Source organism: Phoenix dactylifera, chromosome 11 (assembly GCF_009389715.1).
Source record: "Phoenix dactylifera cultivar Barhee BC4 chromosome 11, palm_55x_up_171113_PBpolish2nd_filt_p, whole genome shotgun sequence".
Lineage (NCBI taxonomy): Eukaryota > Viridiplantae > Streptophyta > Magnoliopsida > Arecales > Arecaceae > Phoenix > Phoenix dactylifera.
The window spans coordinates 18,361,396-18,377,910 of NC_052402.1; the positions used below are offsets into that span (position 1 = coordinate 18,361,396).

Below are 16,515 nucleotides of genomic sequence, written 5' to 3' on the forward strand. Positions count from 1 at the left end.
AGGGCGCCGGGCCTTTCCGTGACAGGGGCATCATCGCCGGCGGCGGCCGCGGGAAGGGGAAGACCACTCGTCTTCCTCTTCTTCGGCACCTCCCCACCATGGGGGCGGGGGAGAGGGAGGGGGTGCGACGGCGGGGCAGTGGAAGAGGGTACGGCGGCGGGGGAGAGGGAGTGAGGTTGGGTGGGAGAGGAAGAGACGGTGAGAGAGAGGTTTTTGGGAGGATTTTTTTTTTTAAATGGGGGTATTTTGGTCAAAAATACAGCTTTGCGAAAAAGCTGAAAACAGCGTTTTCGCAAAGCTCCAAATTGGAGCTTTCCTCCAAAAGCTGTTTTCAGCTTCCCGCAAAAGCTGAAATAGCTTTTTGAAAAATTTACCAAACACCATTTTTTAGCTAAAAGTACTTTTGGAGGGCCAGAAAGTACTTTTTAGCCCTCCAAAAGCTCCCTTAATGTGCCATCTAACTGAGGCCAATGAGAGGAAGGACAGGCCATTTGCCTTCATTTTTTCAGTTTTTATGTACTAAAGAAAACAAAGGAAATAAAAATTGTCCCACGTTATACATCTTCGCACAATTGCACGCCAAAAATCTTATCTAGATGTCAAAATGTATCATTGACCAATCTTTTACCATTTGAACATTTTATTTAAAATAAATGTATCCTTTTCTTTTTTTCTTTTTGGTTGCTTCGAGGACAACATAAAACTACCATAAATCAGAACCATTACCATGAGCTACAAGTAATATCCCCATGCATGTCATAGGCCAAGGCACGACATATCATTATGCTTGTTATGATCAGGCCTTTTAAAGTCCCATGCATGTCATAGGCCAAGGCAAGGCATATCATGAACCACTTTCAGGAGTAGACTCCCCTGCTCTTGTAAGATTGAAATGTTTCCATGGCTTCCTGCTGGCAACAAACTTGATAACTTTACCTCCTACTAACCAAAAAAATGTTCAAAATGCAAAAAATTCGAAAGATCCAAGGTGCAAGGTTTGAAACCTTATGCAACTTCTTTAATCCATGAAAAGCTTGACACCATAATTATACTTTTTGGGAACTAAATATATACAACTTTGGAGTACTCCTACAATTTCACAGTCATGTTCTTTCTTGCAGCTGAACAGAGAAAACCAGAAGCACTAGATTGCCCCTTCAAAAATGTTAATCAGATTAGGTCCTTGCCCGAGTCTGACCCTTCACCCTGTAGCACCGTATGATTCATTTTGAGATATTCTCGCATTGCTTTGAGATTGCCAAGATGAACTTCTCCACACATATTTGATGATCTCAAAGGTCAAGATTGGATTTTCCACTTCCCTACAGTGTAGAAAGACCAGTTGCTAGTGACTTTTCCAAGTCCTAATCTGGTAGAGGTCAATCTGTTTTACTTTCCAGCTTAATACATGGAAATTGTTTCGCGTCACTAACAAAGCTTTCATAGTAACTCATATCTCTTACCACCCTATTCTTTCTTTGGAAGGACTTTAACAAGCGAGATTTTGACCATTTAAACTTTACTTCTGCATGCACTCATACGAAATCTGCACATACTTGCACTTATTACATTTATACTGCACACACACTTGCAACAATTTTTTTACACAGCATAACTGTTCCTGCAAGTGAATACGCAATTATTTATCGTTGGAGTTCTAATTAAAACAAAGATTTAATTTTTTTTATTCCCTAAGCTTTGTTGTTTTAAATGCTTAAAATATCTTTTTGTGAGATGCCTCTTTCAGAAGAGTTGTGACTCTTCGAAAGAGAACGTTGGTTTCTGAAAAGATACGGTGTTTTCAAAACATTACATAAATTCGGAACTATTGCGTCTCTTTGGCCTTTCGGATAAAGTCTATAAATAGACTAATCTAATCTAATCTCTCTCACTCGTACCCTATCTTTCGAGAGTTTATTTCATAGACAGACAATTCGTTTACTATTCAACTTTCTGCTTTCTATCTTTCTATCTTTTCTAGGCATCTCAAGGAGTGAGTTAGTTCAAGCCTTTCTAGCGATTATGCTCGTTAGAAAAAAATCGGGCTGAGCCGGGTGATTGTGCCTTGAGGATGAGATCGCCGCAAACCTGCATGAATGCGGTGAATCACGTTCTTAGAGCAATGTATATTACACGCCTTGATCCAGGTAAGCACTTTTTAATCTTCCAATATTATTCTAGTAGATTATTCCTTTATAACTTCTATAAATAAAGATATAGCAGTTTCTACGCAAAACTTTTCTAACAGTCTAATTACGTGATTTCGATTATACTAGAAATTACCATATATATATTTTTATCAAAATTTAATTTGATAGTATAGAATTAGATTTTGTTTAATTGTATAGAAATTTAAAAGCCTTAATTTTATTTAGAAGGTTGTTATCTTCATAAAAATTCATTTCTTTTAGAAGGTCATATTGCTCTGAAAATTATGCAAATAAATATTTTGAAACTTTAAAAACAATATAGAAATTTTCTATAGATTTAAAATATTTGCAGAATTTTTCTACAACTTTAAAGTTCATGCAAATTTTTTTTGCAGAGTCAAAATCCTTGTAGAAAATTATTGTAGCTTTAAAATCCGTACAGATTTTCTACAAAATTAAATTTTGTGCATTCTATTTTCTGCCATCTTTAGTTTCTGCATCTTTAAAATTTGTACAGAAAACTCCTACATTTTTAAAAATCATGCAGAAATTATTGTTGCTTTAAAAACGGTGCATATATTTGTTCTCAAAATATATACTGTTGCTTTGAAAATGTGCATAAATTATAAAGTTATATTACTTGTTATATTTCTTAGTGTGGTTATTTAATATTATTAATATTATTGCTATTTATTGCATTGATTTCAAAATCTAGAATCTAACTCAAAATCTTATGAATCAAAAGGGTACTAACAAAAAGATGAACCATCATATCCGGATTCGTCATAAATTTGTAAGACAACTCATAAAGAGTAATATCAATTTTCTGAAATTTCTTAAGTATGAGAAAAACTTGGCAGATGAACTAACCAAGAATTTGTCTAGGAATGGAGTCCTAGATTCATCGAGACGGATAGGGCTTAAGCCCACTATTTGATCATCGACAGTGGATACCTAACCTCTGTGATTGGAAATCCTATGAAGGAGGTTCAATATAGTAGAAATAAAACTGATTGAGTGACCATGTTAAAACACAATTTTTTGGCGTATATCTCCTTCCATCCCTATGATGAGTGCTCTTATCAATGACGAAAATATATACCGAAAAAGTTGAGTTATTATGAAAAATCAAGGGATTTGGGCTAACCCTAATAAAATTCTCATGAAAAATCAAGGTACTAAGAGCAAGGCCTTTAAATGGCGCTGACCGCATAACGACCCAATCAATCCATACTATGTGTGTAATAAGTAGAAGTCCGAGTCAAAGGATCTAGTTCAAGGTCTAATCTACTATGGTTTCTTCAGATAGATACTACTATGTTTTCTTCAGATAGATACTATCAACACTATGTAGAGTTCAAGTCCATGGAATACGTCACATATTGCACAGTATAAGTTGCCCATATATTCTACTTTATGATTTTCAAAAAATTTAAATCTTTTGTAGAAGATTGTTGGAGTTTTAATTAAAAAAGATTTAAATTTTTTTTATCCCCTAAACTTTAGTTGTTTTAAATACTTTAAAAAATATTTTTGTGGGACGTCTCTTTCAGAAGAGTTGTGACTCTTCGAAAGAGAGTGTTGGTTTCTAAAAAGATACGGTGTTTTCGAAACATTACGTATCTTCAGAACTAGTACGTCTCTTTAGTCTTCCGAATAGAGTCTATAAATAGACTCTTCTGGGATTAATCCTAAACCAATCCAATCTCTTTCTCTCTTTCACTGGTAATCTATCTTCCGAGAGTTTATTCCACAGACAAAGAGTTTTTTTACTCTTCAACTTTCTGTTTTCTATCTTTTTATCTTTTTTGGGTATCTGAAGGAGTTGGTCAAGTCAAACCTCCCAAGAGATCATGCTCGTTAGAGAAGGATCGAGCTGAGCCGAGTTGTTGTACTTTGGAGATGAGATTGCCGCAAACCCGTACCAAGGGGACGAATCACGTTTTTAGGGTAGTGTATATCACACGTCTCTATCCACTCAAGCTCTTTTCGATCTTCTGATTTTATTCTAGTAGATTATTGCATTATAATACTTTTATAAATAAAATATAGCAATTTCTAGGCAAAACTTTTCCAACATTTATAACTGTATACATACTAGAAAATATCGATGCATAGAGACCAGAAACTCAAAAAGAAATACTTGAAACTTTCAACATGCTATGAAATACTCTAAAAACTCCTGTGGAGGGACCGGCTATGAAATACCCTTCCAAGTTTACCACAAAACGGCCAAGCCATGCAGAAAACCCAACATTTAGGTTCAAGAATCATTATTTGTTGAAAAAATAAAACTTAATTCAATAAATATCTTTTGGGAGGTTCATGAATGTGTGAAATGTCACTTTGAGAGTGGTGATTCATGTATTTGGGTTTTCAATATGCATTTAAGTAGTTCATATATTTGGATTTTCTATGTACATTTAAGTAGTTCATGTATTTGAGTTTTCTATATGCATTTAAGTAGTTCATGTATTTGGGTTTATACATGTATCTGGGAGTCCTATAAATATTATGTAAGTCTTGTGGTTTTGGCAAGATGCAAGAGCCAAAGTGAATAAAATTTTTTTGAAGTATTTCGCCTTTTCATCCTTTTCTCTCTAAAAAAAACTCTCTTTCTATATTCCATCAAACTGGCATCAAGGCTCCAGTTTTTTGATCTTGGAGATGGTCAATTCTATCTTTCCATTTTAATTTCCTCGCCTTGCAAAAGAGAATTATGAGAATTGGTGCATTCAGATGAAAAATTTGCTTGGATCGCAAAATATGTGGGAGATCGTGGATGGAGGCTATAAGGAGCCTCATGAGGAAGCTACGATGAGTCCTGCTTAAAGGAAGGCTCTGCAGAGAATGTAGAAGAAGGACCAACAAGCTCTCACTCTCATCCATCAATATTTGGATGAAGCCTTGTTCGAAAGAGTGGCTAATGCGACCACCGCTAAGCAAGCATGGGAGATCTTACAAAACTCCTACCAAAAAGTTGATAAAGTGAAGAAAGTGTACCTTCAAATGCTACGAGAAGATTTCGAAGGTATATGAATCTAAGAATTCGAATCCATTGCAGATTTTTTTCGAGAGTGTTGGCCATAGTGAATCAAATGAAGAGGTTTGGAGAAAGATTCAAAGATGTTCGGGTCATTGAGAAGATTCTTCACTGGTTGCATTCGAAGTTCGATTATATCATCATAACTATCGAGAAGTCCAAAGATTTGGGGACTATGACGGTTGATCAACTTATGGGTTCGTTACAAGCCCATAAAGAGAAAGTCAATAAGAACAAGGAGCTGATCGAGCAAGTTCTAGCCACCAAGCTCTCGGTGAAGGGAAGGTAGGTGAACGTGAGAAAAGTCAATGAGGAAGAGGACGTGGATGTGGACAAGTTCGAGGGAGAGGAGGAAGAGGAAGAGGAATAGGCGGACAAGGCAATCAAAATTCCAACAATGAAATAAGGAGGCAATCCTGAAGAAGACGTGGTAGAGAAAACTACACAAAGCAAAATGATAAGTCCAAAGTTCGGTGTTATAATTGTTAAATAAATGGGCATTATATATGCTCGAGAGTGTTGGAGTTATTCTAGCAATATTGAGGAGAAGGCTAATTATGTAGAGATTGAGAAAGCGGATACCACTTTGTTGCTAGTCTACAAAGGAGAAGAAAGAAGCAAGAAAGATTTGTGGTATTTTGAAAATGCTGCAAGCAATCACATATATGGAGATAAAAGCAAGTTTGTGGAGATTGATAAATTGGTGACCGAATTTGTCACTTTTGGAGATAACTCTAAAGTTCTAATTCAAGGCAAATGTATAATTTTAATTTGATGAAAAATGGTGGCCATCAACTTATGAGTAATATTTATTATGTTCCAAATATGAAAAGTGACATTTTGAGTTTGAGACAACTTTTGGAGAAGAAATATGAGGTTCATATGAAAAATCATAATCTCTTACTTCAAGATGATAAGGAGAATGTGATTGCTAAGGTGCCAATAACAAAGAATGGAATATTTTTGCTTGATATTCCAACTGATGTTGCTAAATTTGTGTGGAAGATTCTTCTTAGTTTTGGCATTTGAGGCTTAGGCATGTGAATTTTGGAGGCTTGAATTTGTTGGGTCAAAAAGGGATGTTGAAGGGCTTGGCATCTATTGACCAATCAGATTAACTAAGTGAAGGATGTCTTGTTGGGAAACAATTTCGAAAGAGCTTTCCAAGAAAAACTACTTTAAGAGCAAATGAGCCGCTTCAATTTGTTCATGCCGATGTTTGTGGATCAATCAAGCCTTCTTCATTTGGTAATAATCGGTATTTTCTTCTCTTTACTGATGATTTTAGTAGAAAAACTTGGGATTTTTCCTTGAAAAAAAATATGAAATATTTGGTGCTTTTAGAAAATTTAAAGTACTTGTTGAAAAGCAAAGTGGCTATTGTATTAAAGCATTGAGAATGGATAGAGGAGGAGAGTTTACTTCTAACGAGTTTAATAATAAGTTTTGTAAAGCAAATGGCATTCGGCAGTTCTTGACCGTTCCAAGATCTCCACAATAAAATGGTGTTATTGAAAGGAATATTAGGAGCATTCTCAATATGGCTCGAAGCTTGTTGAGGACCAAGAAGATGCCGAAAGAATTTTGGACGGAAGCGGTTGATTATGTGGTGTACTTATCCAACTGGTGTCCAACAAGAAGCCTATGGGACAAAACTCCCCAAGAAGCATGGAGTGGAAGAAATCCAATTGTTTCTTATTTAAGAGTTTTTGGAAGCATTGGTTATATTTATGTACCCGATCAAGAGAGGTCCAAGCTCAATGATAGAAGCAAGAAGCACATCTTCATTGGATATGATCAACGTTCCAAAGGCTACAAGCTCGATCTACAATCCAAGTATTGGCAAGACGACTATTAGTAGAGATGTGGAGTTCAATGAAGAAGATTCATGGGATTAGAGTAATGAAGATAAGGAGAGGTATGATTTCTTTCCATTATTTGATGAGAAAGAGCATAGAAGTAAAGTTTAAGAGCCCACAATACCTCCTCGATCACCAACAACTCCTAGTACAACTTCTTCATCTTCTAGTGGAAGCTCTAGTGAAAGGCAACGACGAATGAGGAGCCTTTAAGATCTTTATGAGGTAACGAAAAATTTAAGTGATGATCTAACTCTTTTTTGTTACTTTGCCAATTGTGAGCCCATAGTTTTTGAATAAGCGGTAAAAGATGAAAAGGAAGAGTTGCCATAGATGAGGAGTTCAAGTTGATTGAGAAGAATGACTCTTGAGCGTTGGCAACCATGTTGGAAGGTCAAAAGTCCATTAGTGTGAAGTGGGTGTAACAACCCAGGACCTCACCCAAAATGGCTAGTTGGAAGTTTTTATTTGGGTTCCTTGATCCTGTATAAGTACCCAAGATTTATCCAGCAAATAACCGATGTGGGACTAAACACACGCCCACACGGATCCTTACATACTCCCCCATTCAAGCCCTGACGTCCTCGTCAGGCTAAGGGTTCAAATCTAATCACAAACACCACGATTGGCCCGTGGTCAGCCCCAATGGATCCGTTTGCAGTGTTCCCTAGTCCAATAGATTATGGGCCGGGTCGGCTCTGATACCATTTGCAACAACCCAGGACCTCACCCAAAATGGATAGCCGGAAGTTACTATTTGGGTTCTTTGATCCTGTATAAATACCCAAGATCTACCCAGCAAATAACCGATGTGGGACTAAACACACGCCCGCATGGGTCCTCACATACTTCCTCTGTTCAAGCCCTGACGTCCTCGTCAGGCTAAGGGTTAAATCCATTCAAATCTAATCACAAACACTATGATCGGCTCATGGTTAGCCCCAAGGGATCCGTGCTGCAGTGACCCCTAGTCCACATAGATTATGGGCCGGATCCTCTCTGATACCATTTGTAACAACCCAGGACCTCACCCAAATGGCTAGCCAGAAGTTTCTATTTGGGTTCCTCGATCCTGTATAAATACCCAAGATCTATCCAGCGAATAACCGATATGGGGCTAAACATACGCCCGCACGGATCCTCACAGTGGGTTTGTAAAGAAAAGAAGAATGCTAATGATAAAGTAGAGAGATACAAGATAAGGTTGGTAGTTAAGGGATATAGCCAACGTTCCGGGATTGATTATAATGAAGTGTTTCCTCCCACTGCATGGTTGGAGACCATCCGAATGATAATCTCACTTGCATTTCAAAGGAATTGGAAGATTTATCAAATGGATGCCAAATGGCTTTCTTAAATAGCATTCTTAAAGAAGAGGTTTATATTGAACAACCTTTGGGCTATGTGATCAAAGGCCATGAAGACGAAGTGTTGAAGTTGAAGAAAGTCTTGTATGGTTTGAAGCAAGCGCCAAGGGCTTGGCATAGTCGGATTGACAAGTATTTTCAAGAGAATAAGTTTACTAAGTGCCCACATGAGTATACTCTCTATGCTAAGGTACGTAAAAATAAAGATATTTTGCTTGTTTGTTCATATGTTGATGATTTAATTTTTACGGGCAATAATACAAGTGTGTTTGGAAAGTTTAAGCAAGCTATGACTAGAAAGTTTGAAATGATGGATATTGATCTCATGTCTTATTATCTTGGCATTGAGATCAAACAAATGGAGGATCGAATTTTTATTTTCCAAGAGGTTTTGCCAAGGAGATCCTTAAGAGATTCAAGATGGAAGATTGTTAATCTGTGAGCACTCCAGTAAAATATGGAGTCAAATTGTCTAAGCATGAAGAAGGAGAAAAGGTAGACTTTACAACCTTCAAGAATCTAGTTGAAAGTTTGAAATACCTAACTTGCACAAGGGATATACTTTTTAGAATTGGGCTTGTTAGTCGGTTTATGGAGTCATCAAGTATGACACATTTCAAAGCGGCGAAACAAATTTTTTGTTATATCGAAAGTACAATTAGTTTTGACTTACTTTATTTATTTTCTAATGAATTTAAGCTTGTGGGCTATAATAATAGTGATTGAGCCGAAGATATGGATGATGGAAGAGCACTATCGGCATTGTTTTCTATTTAAAGAATACGACATGGAGTTTGAAGAAACAATCAATTATGACACTTTCTACTTATAAAATTAAATATGTTGCCGCTATATCTTATGTTTGTCATGAAAATTGTTGAAAGAGTTACAAATGCCACAAAAAAAGGCTACGAAGATATATTTGACAACAAATCGGCCATTGTACTGGTGAAGAATCTGGTTTCTATGATATAAACAAGCATATAGATATGAGGTATCATTTTCTTAGAGATTGTATTGCAAAAAACGAAGTACAAATAAAGTATGTGAAGACATATGATCAAGTTATGGATATTTTTACGAAGCTTCGAATTTTAGCAAGTTGAGAATGATGCTAGAAATTAAGTTTAAAAAAGAGTGTTGAAAAAAATAAACTTAATTCAATGAATATATGAAAGGTCACCTTGAAAGTGGTAATTCATATATTTAAATTTTCTATATACATTTAAATAATTTATATATTTAAATTTTTTTATGTATATTTAAGTAGTTCATATATTTGAATTTTTATGTATATTTAAATAATTTATATATTTGAATTTTTTATGCATATTTAAATAATTCATATATTTAAATTTCTATGTGCATTTAAATAGTTCATGTATTTAATTTTTTTTATATACTAGTTTATATATTTATATTTATATATGTTATGTTAAATACTATGTAAGTGTTTTAAGACGAAGCAAGAGCCAAAATAAATAAAAAAATATTTCGCCTCTTCACTCTTTTCTTTCTAAAAAAGTCTCTCTTTCTATATTTCATCATTATTTTCCTAAAAAAGGTCTTATGAAAATCATGTTTGAAAGAAATGTCGTCCCAAACAACAGACAGACAACACACTTCCATCACAAACTGCATTCGAGCTAAACTTGACCAAAAAAACTAGCACTTGATTAAAGTTCTCACATACATGAAACAGTTGCACACAGATACATAAGACTTATAACAAGCCACTCCTTTTTCCACTGTTATCATCTATTTTTCACTACGAAAACTGACGCCCGTTTTAAGCCTAAGACTGCCGGTTCTGATTGAGCCGAGCCGCCGCTGCCACGTTCGCCGCCACTCCCTGCGGATGCGTCGCCATGTCCGGACTGTTCCGCATCTCTGCTCCGACCACCCGATCCGCGTCTTCCCGTGTCACCGCCTTGTCCGCCGGAAGCTTCGTCGTCGCATCCTATCATCATCATCATCATATCACAGTCTTATGATACGACAGAGAGCCTATATATAGATTGGAACCCACCTGATGGCGGTAGAAGAATACTTACAGTGACAACGTCTGTGAGCTTGACTTTGTCCTCGTCGCGCATCACGCGGGCGTTGGCGTCCGCTGCCGACTGCGCCTCCGCGGCGACACCCCCCGGCAGAACTTCATTCCGCCCTGTCGCCCTCACTTCCGCTGCCTGCAACGCCGCCGCATCGCTCTCGTCCACCGGCTTCCCCCCTGCAGTCATCGCCGTCGCCCCGAGAGCTTCTCCGATAGTAATTGCATCGCCTCGCAAAGCCCCCTCCGGCGTCGCCATACTCACCGGCGCCGGCGTCTCATACCTTCCCACCATCTGTTCGAAAGCCAGAAGCAGCTCAAAGAAGCAAACACGAAAAATACCAGCCTTCTATATATATTGTGATATTATCTCCGGAGTTATTCTTACCTGTCCGCCCACAGACTCGGCGACGACGCGGCGGCCGGGGAGGTCGGTCTCGGTGACAGAGACGCCCTGGTCGGCCGGAAGGCCGCTGACATCGCGGTGGCCGACGAGCCCGGCCCGCTCGTTGCGTTTGGCAGCCGACTGCATGACGGCAGCAGGGCCACCTTTCTGCGTCTGGCCCATGACCAGGTTCTCGGCGGCTTGCATCATGGCAGCGTCCCGGGGTGCAATTGGCTCGCGAGCCAGCTCCCCCTGGACGTTAAACACGTCCCCGTACTTGATGGGCTCACCTTGAACATGGGCGTAGGCCTCGGCCTGGTTCAGTTGAGCCCTCCTCGGCCGTTCCTGGCTCATCCTCGAAGGCTTCGAACCAAGTTGATGGCTTATGTGATAGAGACGAAGATGGCCGTATCTTCGGCATGCGTATTTATATAGCCGAGTGGAGCAAGGAGAAGGTGACATGTGGAATTTTTATGGTGACACTTGGAGGTTGGAAGGGGATGGGACCCTTGTCATTGGGACACGTTGTTCGGCTCCGGTCGGTGCTTGCCGACTTGACGCAGGGAAAAGGAAAATGGATAGCTTTGGGAAAAGACGCGACCGTCTAACATTAGCATGCAACGCCTTTCGGGAGCACGTTGCATTTGGCTTCCATTTTGGCCCGCCGAGGGTTGACATGGGTTGGACTGATCCAGGATAGAGGCTAATCTGGAACCGATCAGATCTCACTCAATTGGTCCAAAATTTTTAAAATCGGAGTCAAATAAATGTTGCGAGGGATTTGCTATGGTGCTTCCTAAAATTTTTGCTAGATAGTCTTTTTAAATTTTGGTTACCTTTCCTTGTAAAATGAACTAGCTTGATTATTTTTTTTGCGGTAACTGGTTATGGGCGGTGGAAAATCGAAGTATGAGTACCAAGTACCATAATTTATGCAAAACATATTGGTGGTAGTTGATATATTATCATATAATTTTGGTAATATTTAGGGGTCATGGTTGCTGCCACTACAGAAAAAGTCGGTTTTACCGACGCTTTTCACAAGCGTTGGCAATATTTGGTCTAGCGTCAAAATTTGAGGACGCTTGTAAAAAGCGTCGGCAAAGGACGACGCTAATAAGCGTCGGTGTAGTCACCGGATAAGACGACGCTAAAAAGCGTCGTCAGAAACGAGCCCTCTCTCTCCTTCCGTTTTCCCGGCCACCGCCCTCCACCCTCAACCCATTCCAGAGTTTTTTTAAGAGGGGATCATCATCCCCATTCCTCGTCCATTCCTCGTCTTCTCTCTCTCTCTCTCATCATCATCGCCCCCCCTCGCTAACCCCCTCCAGATTCAAGAAGCAGAACGGCTCCGGCGATGATATCTTCGCCCGCCTCTTCGCCGCCTCCTTGGATCCCGACTTCGCCCCCCTCTCCCTCGAACCGCAGATCCTCAAGTCCCGCCTCATCGCCAGCGAGACCCTCTACGGCCTCTTCCTCCTGCGCTCCTCCCCGACCCTCGCCGAGATCGCCGGCCTCGCCGGCTACGACTACGTGGTCGTCGACATGGAGCACGGCTCTGGCGGCATCGCGGAGGCCCTCCCCTGCCTCCTCGCCCTCGCCGCCGCCCGCACCCCAGCCATCCTCCGCCTTCCGGAGCTCTCCGCCGCCTGGGCCAAGAAGGCCCTTGATCTCGCCGGCTACCTGGCGCGGGTTGACGAGGAAACCAGTCCTCCTCCATGGCGTGAGCCCAAAACCACCATCTCTCTCTCTCTCTCTCTCTCTCTCTCTCTTTTTCCCCGAATTTTTGCTATTTTATATTGTGTTTGCTGTATAAGAACTGATTGTTTCCTCTCTTTTTTTAACTTTTATTTGTTTGAATTTAGTTTACTCGTTCGAGACCTGCTTGACTCTCTTTGTATCTTTAATATGCTTCTTGATTACTAATATGAAAATAAATGTTCGTTTATGTGCCGCTTGTATCTAGTTGAAGTATTATTACTCTCTTATCTGGGTAGGTGCTCCTACTAGATTTGGTCTTTTGTTGCTAATTCTGTAGGATTTATTTAATGTTCTTCCTTTTTCTGCTTTTGAGGGTTTCATTACTTTGTTTTCCATCTGGTGTGGGTTTTTGGCTGTTAACGTCACCTGTTTGGCTTAATGGCGAAATTTCGATGCAACATCAATAATTTTGTGGCTCTTCTAATGCAGCGGAGGCTATCCTTCTCGGTTTCCAGCACTACCTGGTTATGCTTGGCACCACTGTCATCATTCCTACTGCTCTTGTTCCTCAGATGGGTGGAGGAAATGTATGACTTAATTACACAAATATGCATGATCCATGAGGTTGATGGTTCGTTTAGCTTTTGTTTTCAAAAAAATTGTACGTGAAACCACTTTTATTGCTTTAGGATGAGAAAGCTCAGGTGATCCAGACATTACTGTTTGTGGCCGGCTTAAACACTCTGTTACAGACCTTGTTTGGAACTCGTTTACAAGGTTAATTTTCTAAACCAATTGGCTATCTTGGTTTCTGAACAAAACACTTGAAAATACTAATGAGATTTCTTGAACAGGCCTTCTAGTGTTCCTGAAGGAGCTTATGTTCAGTGGGAAATTGAGCTACTTGGCTTTGAAATGCCTAAGGTAATGAAGCTTCTTAAGTGCTCCAAACATCTGGAATTCTTATGTATTGTGGTCCTTCTCTCTGTTTTGCTAAAAAAAAGGGGGATTCTTGTGAATTTTGAATTGATTGTTTTAAATTGCTTAGAACCTCTAATATGTGCTTTGATCATCTTCAGGTTCTTTTGACAGAGGGAATCTCTGGGTCTCTGCGTAAGCTGAAGGTACTCACTAGGTTCTCATTTACATATTGATTTAATTATGATTGGCTTATATTCTAAGTGATCTTCTTCCATGTGGAGTACTAAACTCAAAGGAAGGGTGGCATCTTTCCTTATAATTTACTTCTTCCATAGCCTTATTTAAACAAAACTTGATATTTCTGCACATATTTCACAGATTGGGAGAAGCTGAGAAGGCAATTCACCATTACAAGCTATCACGAAAGGAAACCAGCTCTAATGACTTCTCACAAGTGCATGCTCTCCAGACCCATTTGGCCAAGTGTAATGAAGCACGTAAGCAAAAGGATTGGCTCACTGTGTTAAAGGAATCACAGGCTGCTGTCTCTGCTGGTGCCGATTCTGCACCACAGGTCTTACATTACAATAACCTTTCAGTTTACATGGTGGCAGAAATTATACCTTATCTTGTTTCATGTATTATCTTTGCCTGAAAGTATATATGCCCAAGCTTCCTTATCTATTTCCTTGTCCAAATTGATTCATTATTTCAAAATGTTAGTTTTTACTTAATATTACTATGTTATATGTTTTTGCCACACCGCATATCGTTGCCCTGTTGAGATGCAATCAGGTTCCATTTGAAGATCTAACTGCAATCAAGATTTGAGTAGAACTTACAGTGAGGAACGTCAGTTGAACGCTGTCTAAAAGATTTCCTGTGTCATTTTGTTTAATATCTTCATAAGAAGAGTATTAACTGTGGTTGGGTAGAGATAATTTAAGTCTATACATTTTTTCTTGTTCAACTTCATCTTACATGCCCATTGTGTTATGCTCTTAAGGTCTTTGCATTGCAAAAGGAGGAGGCTCTTAACCTCCTAAGGCATGACGATGCAGATTCAGTGTTAAACGGTGCCGCTAGGAATGCATACATCCTCGTAATCCGAGCACAGGTTGATATGGCTTTAATTTACATTCGTATTTTTAATTTTTTTTTCAAAAATAGCAATCCCGACGCTTTAAAGCGTTAGTAAAAAAAAGTTGTGGCACGCCTACGCCAATGCTTTAAAGCGTCGGCCAAAATACATTTGCCGACGCTTTAAAGCGTCGGCGAAAACCCAAAACGCTTTGGGCTTTCCTGACACTTTAAAGCGTCGGTGAATGTCGTCTTTGCCGACGCTTCTATTAGCGTCGGAAAAGCCTTGTTTCTGCCGACGCTTTCTCTTAGCGTCGGCAAAAACCGGACCCACGCCCACCTGCCCGACGTCTGACCCACGCTTTGGGGTGCGTGGGCTGGAAATTCGCCGACGCTTAAAAGCGTCGGTAGAGACCAAAAAAACCGCCGGGAGATATCCTTTCTTTTGTAGTGTGCACACCTCTCTCCAAAAAAAAATTATATGGGGCAAGTGCTACAGAATATCATATAGGCAGGGACTTATATATTGACATATTTTTTCTAATGCCCATCTTGAAGAGGAAACCCAAAAATCAAATAAGAATAACAGATTTCGTCAATCCCTTAACTCCAAAAGAGATCATCCACGAAGGGAGATCGTCTATTTCCTTTTTCTTCCTCATCCAGCCTCTCCATTTATTCTCTTTCTCATCAAGCTGTCTATCCCATCCGCGAGGTCTTTCTTATCTACCCGAGTTCTTTTCTCCTCCAAATCCTTCTCTATTTTTCTAGAATTTTTGCACCTAAAAGTTCATGAAATTTAAGGAATGATATATATATATATATAATTTCTTATGTTTGACAAAGCTAGAAAATTATGCATTGGTACTTATTAGGGCTAAAAATGGATCAGATATTGACATATCCATTTTTGTATCCATATTTTTCAATGAATATGGATACAAATATGGATATTAAACATATATCAAAATTAATATCCATATTTGTTCTAAACGGATATGGATACGAATCGGATATTAAATATCTATATTTTCTTATCCGAATACGGATATAGATAGGAAGCTTTTTTTAATATTAATCAAATTTGAGCAAAATTCAAAGATAAAAACTAGCAATAAAGATATGATCATAAAGAAAAAAATTAATTAAAAAATATAATTTTAACAAGCATTTATCAAAAATAAAAACTAACCATTTCATAAACGATATACCGTTCAAAGTTGCTCGTCACTGAAGTAGAGGAGATCTATGGCGCCTCTAAGGTATCTCATGGCTGTCGCCAGTTGTAGTCGCTAGGTAAAAACTATGAAATGGATAGACCTTCAAAATTTTAGTTTCTTGAAGAAGATGAAGAGAAAAGAGGGATGAAACAAATAAGCGAGCGGTTTGTACCTTTCAGGCATGCTAGGTGATTCGAAAGATCTTATTCAAATCGGGTATTCCATATTCAGGTTACTATCTTAAGTGACGGTCATCCGAATGTGGGTTTCTTTTAATTAAGATTTGGTTAATTACTTAATTGGTTTTTTGATTTAACTTAACTTAAACTTCTTCGTTTTACTTATCCTTAATATACATATATTGAATGCAGATCTGAATCCTTAAAAAATAGGTGTATTCGCATCTGTATCTGTATTCGGAAGATTTTTTAACTGACTATCCGAATCCGTATCCAGATCCGATTGGACCAATAAAGCAGTATCCAAATCGGATCCGAATTGGACATGGAAATAGATACGATCGAATATAATCGAACCCACTTTTAATTTTAGTACTGATGTACACTATATTTTGAAAACTATGTATCGATTTACCAAGAGGTATACATTAGTTTGAGAGATGATTGATTTGCTTTATATGTATCATCTAGCCATGTAGTCTGTACTGGTAAAAAATACATTCTATAAATTATATATTGATTTACCAGGAGGTACGAATTGGATCGCTGCTAGGTGTATA

General features: G+C 38.8%; 2 protein-coding genes across 3 annotated transcripts; one reads left to right on the forward strand and one right to left on the reverse strand.

Annotated features, from left to right (window-relative positions):
• Window positions 1-10,065: 10,065 nt before the first annotated feature.
• LOC103722460 (late embryogenesis abundant protein D-34-like) lies at window positions 10,066-11,236 on the reverse strand. The gene is made up of 3 exons (XM_008813027.2): window positions 10,858-11,236; window positions 10,474-10,764; window positions 10,066-10,379 (listed from the first exon to the last, which is right to left on the reverse strand). Exons 1-3 carry the CDS (start codon window positions 11,206-11,208, stop codon window positions 10,215-10,217), a joined length of 807 nt encoding a protein of 268 aa, XP_008811249.2. The 5' UTR covers window positions 11,209-11,236; the 3' UTR covers window positions 10,066-10,214.
• A 1,810-nt stretch (window positions 11,237-13,046) lies between these two features.
• On the forward strand, window positions 13,047-13,659 carry LOC120112597 (nucleobase-ascorbate transporter 6-like). 2 transcript variants are annotated; one of them, XR_005514175.1, is made up of 4 exons: window positions 13,047-13,142; window positions 13,245-13,332; window positions 13,419-13,479; window positions 13,635-13,649. XR_005514175.1 is itself a non-coding variant. In XM_039132179.1 (4 exons), exons 1-4 carry the CDS (start codon window positions 13,083-13,085, stop codon window positions 13,642-13,644), a joined length of 228 nt encoding a protein of 75 aa, XP_038988107.1. In that variant the 5' UTR covers window positions 13,047-13,082; the 3' UTR covers window positions 13,645-13,659. The 2 variants fall into 2 exon arrangements, 1 of the variants encoding a protein (XP_038988107.1); XM_039132179.1 differs by having other exon boundaries at window positions 13,410-13,479; window positions 13,635-13,659.
• Window positions 13,660-16,515: the final 2,856 nt, after the last annotated feature.

Coding starts and splice junctions, on each gene's coding strand:
- LOC103722460 (XM_008813027.2), bottom strand. CDS start 11,208: ATGAGCCAGGAACGGCCGAGGAGGGCTCAACTGAACCAGGCCGAGGCC. Junction 10,765..10,857: donor CCGAGTCTGTGGGCGGACAG/GTAAGAATAACT, acceptor GCTTTCGAACAG/ATGGTGGGAAGGTATGAGAC. Junction 10,380..10,473: donor AGCTCACAGACGTTGTCACT/GTAAGTATTCTT, acceptor TGATGATGATAG/GATGCGACGACGAAGCTTCC.
- LOC120112597 (XM_039132179.1), top strand. CDS start 13,083: ATGCTTGGCACCACTGTCATCATTCCTACTGCTCTTGTTCCTCAGATG. Junction 13,143..13,244: donor CTCAGATGGGTGGAGGAAAT/GTATGACTTAAT, acceptor TTATTGCTTTAG/GATGAGAAAGCTCAGGTGAT. Junction 13,333..13,409: donor GTTTGGAACTCGTTTACAAG/GTTAATTTTCTA, acceptor TTTCTTGAACAG/GCCTTCTAGTGTTCCTGAAG.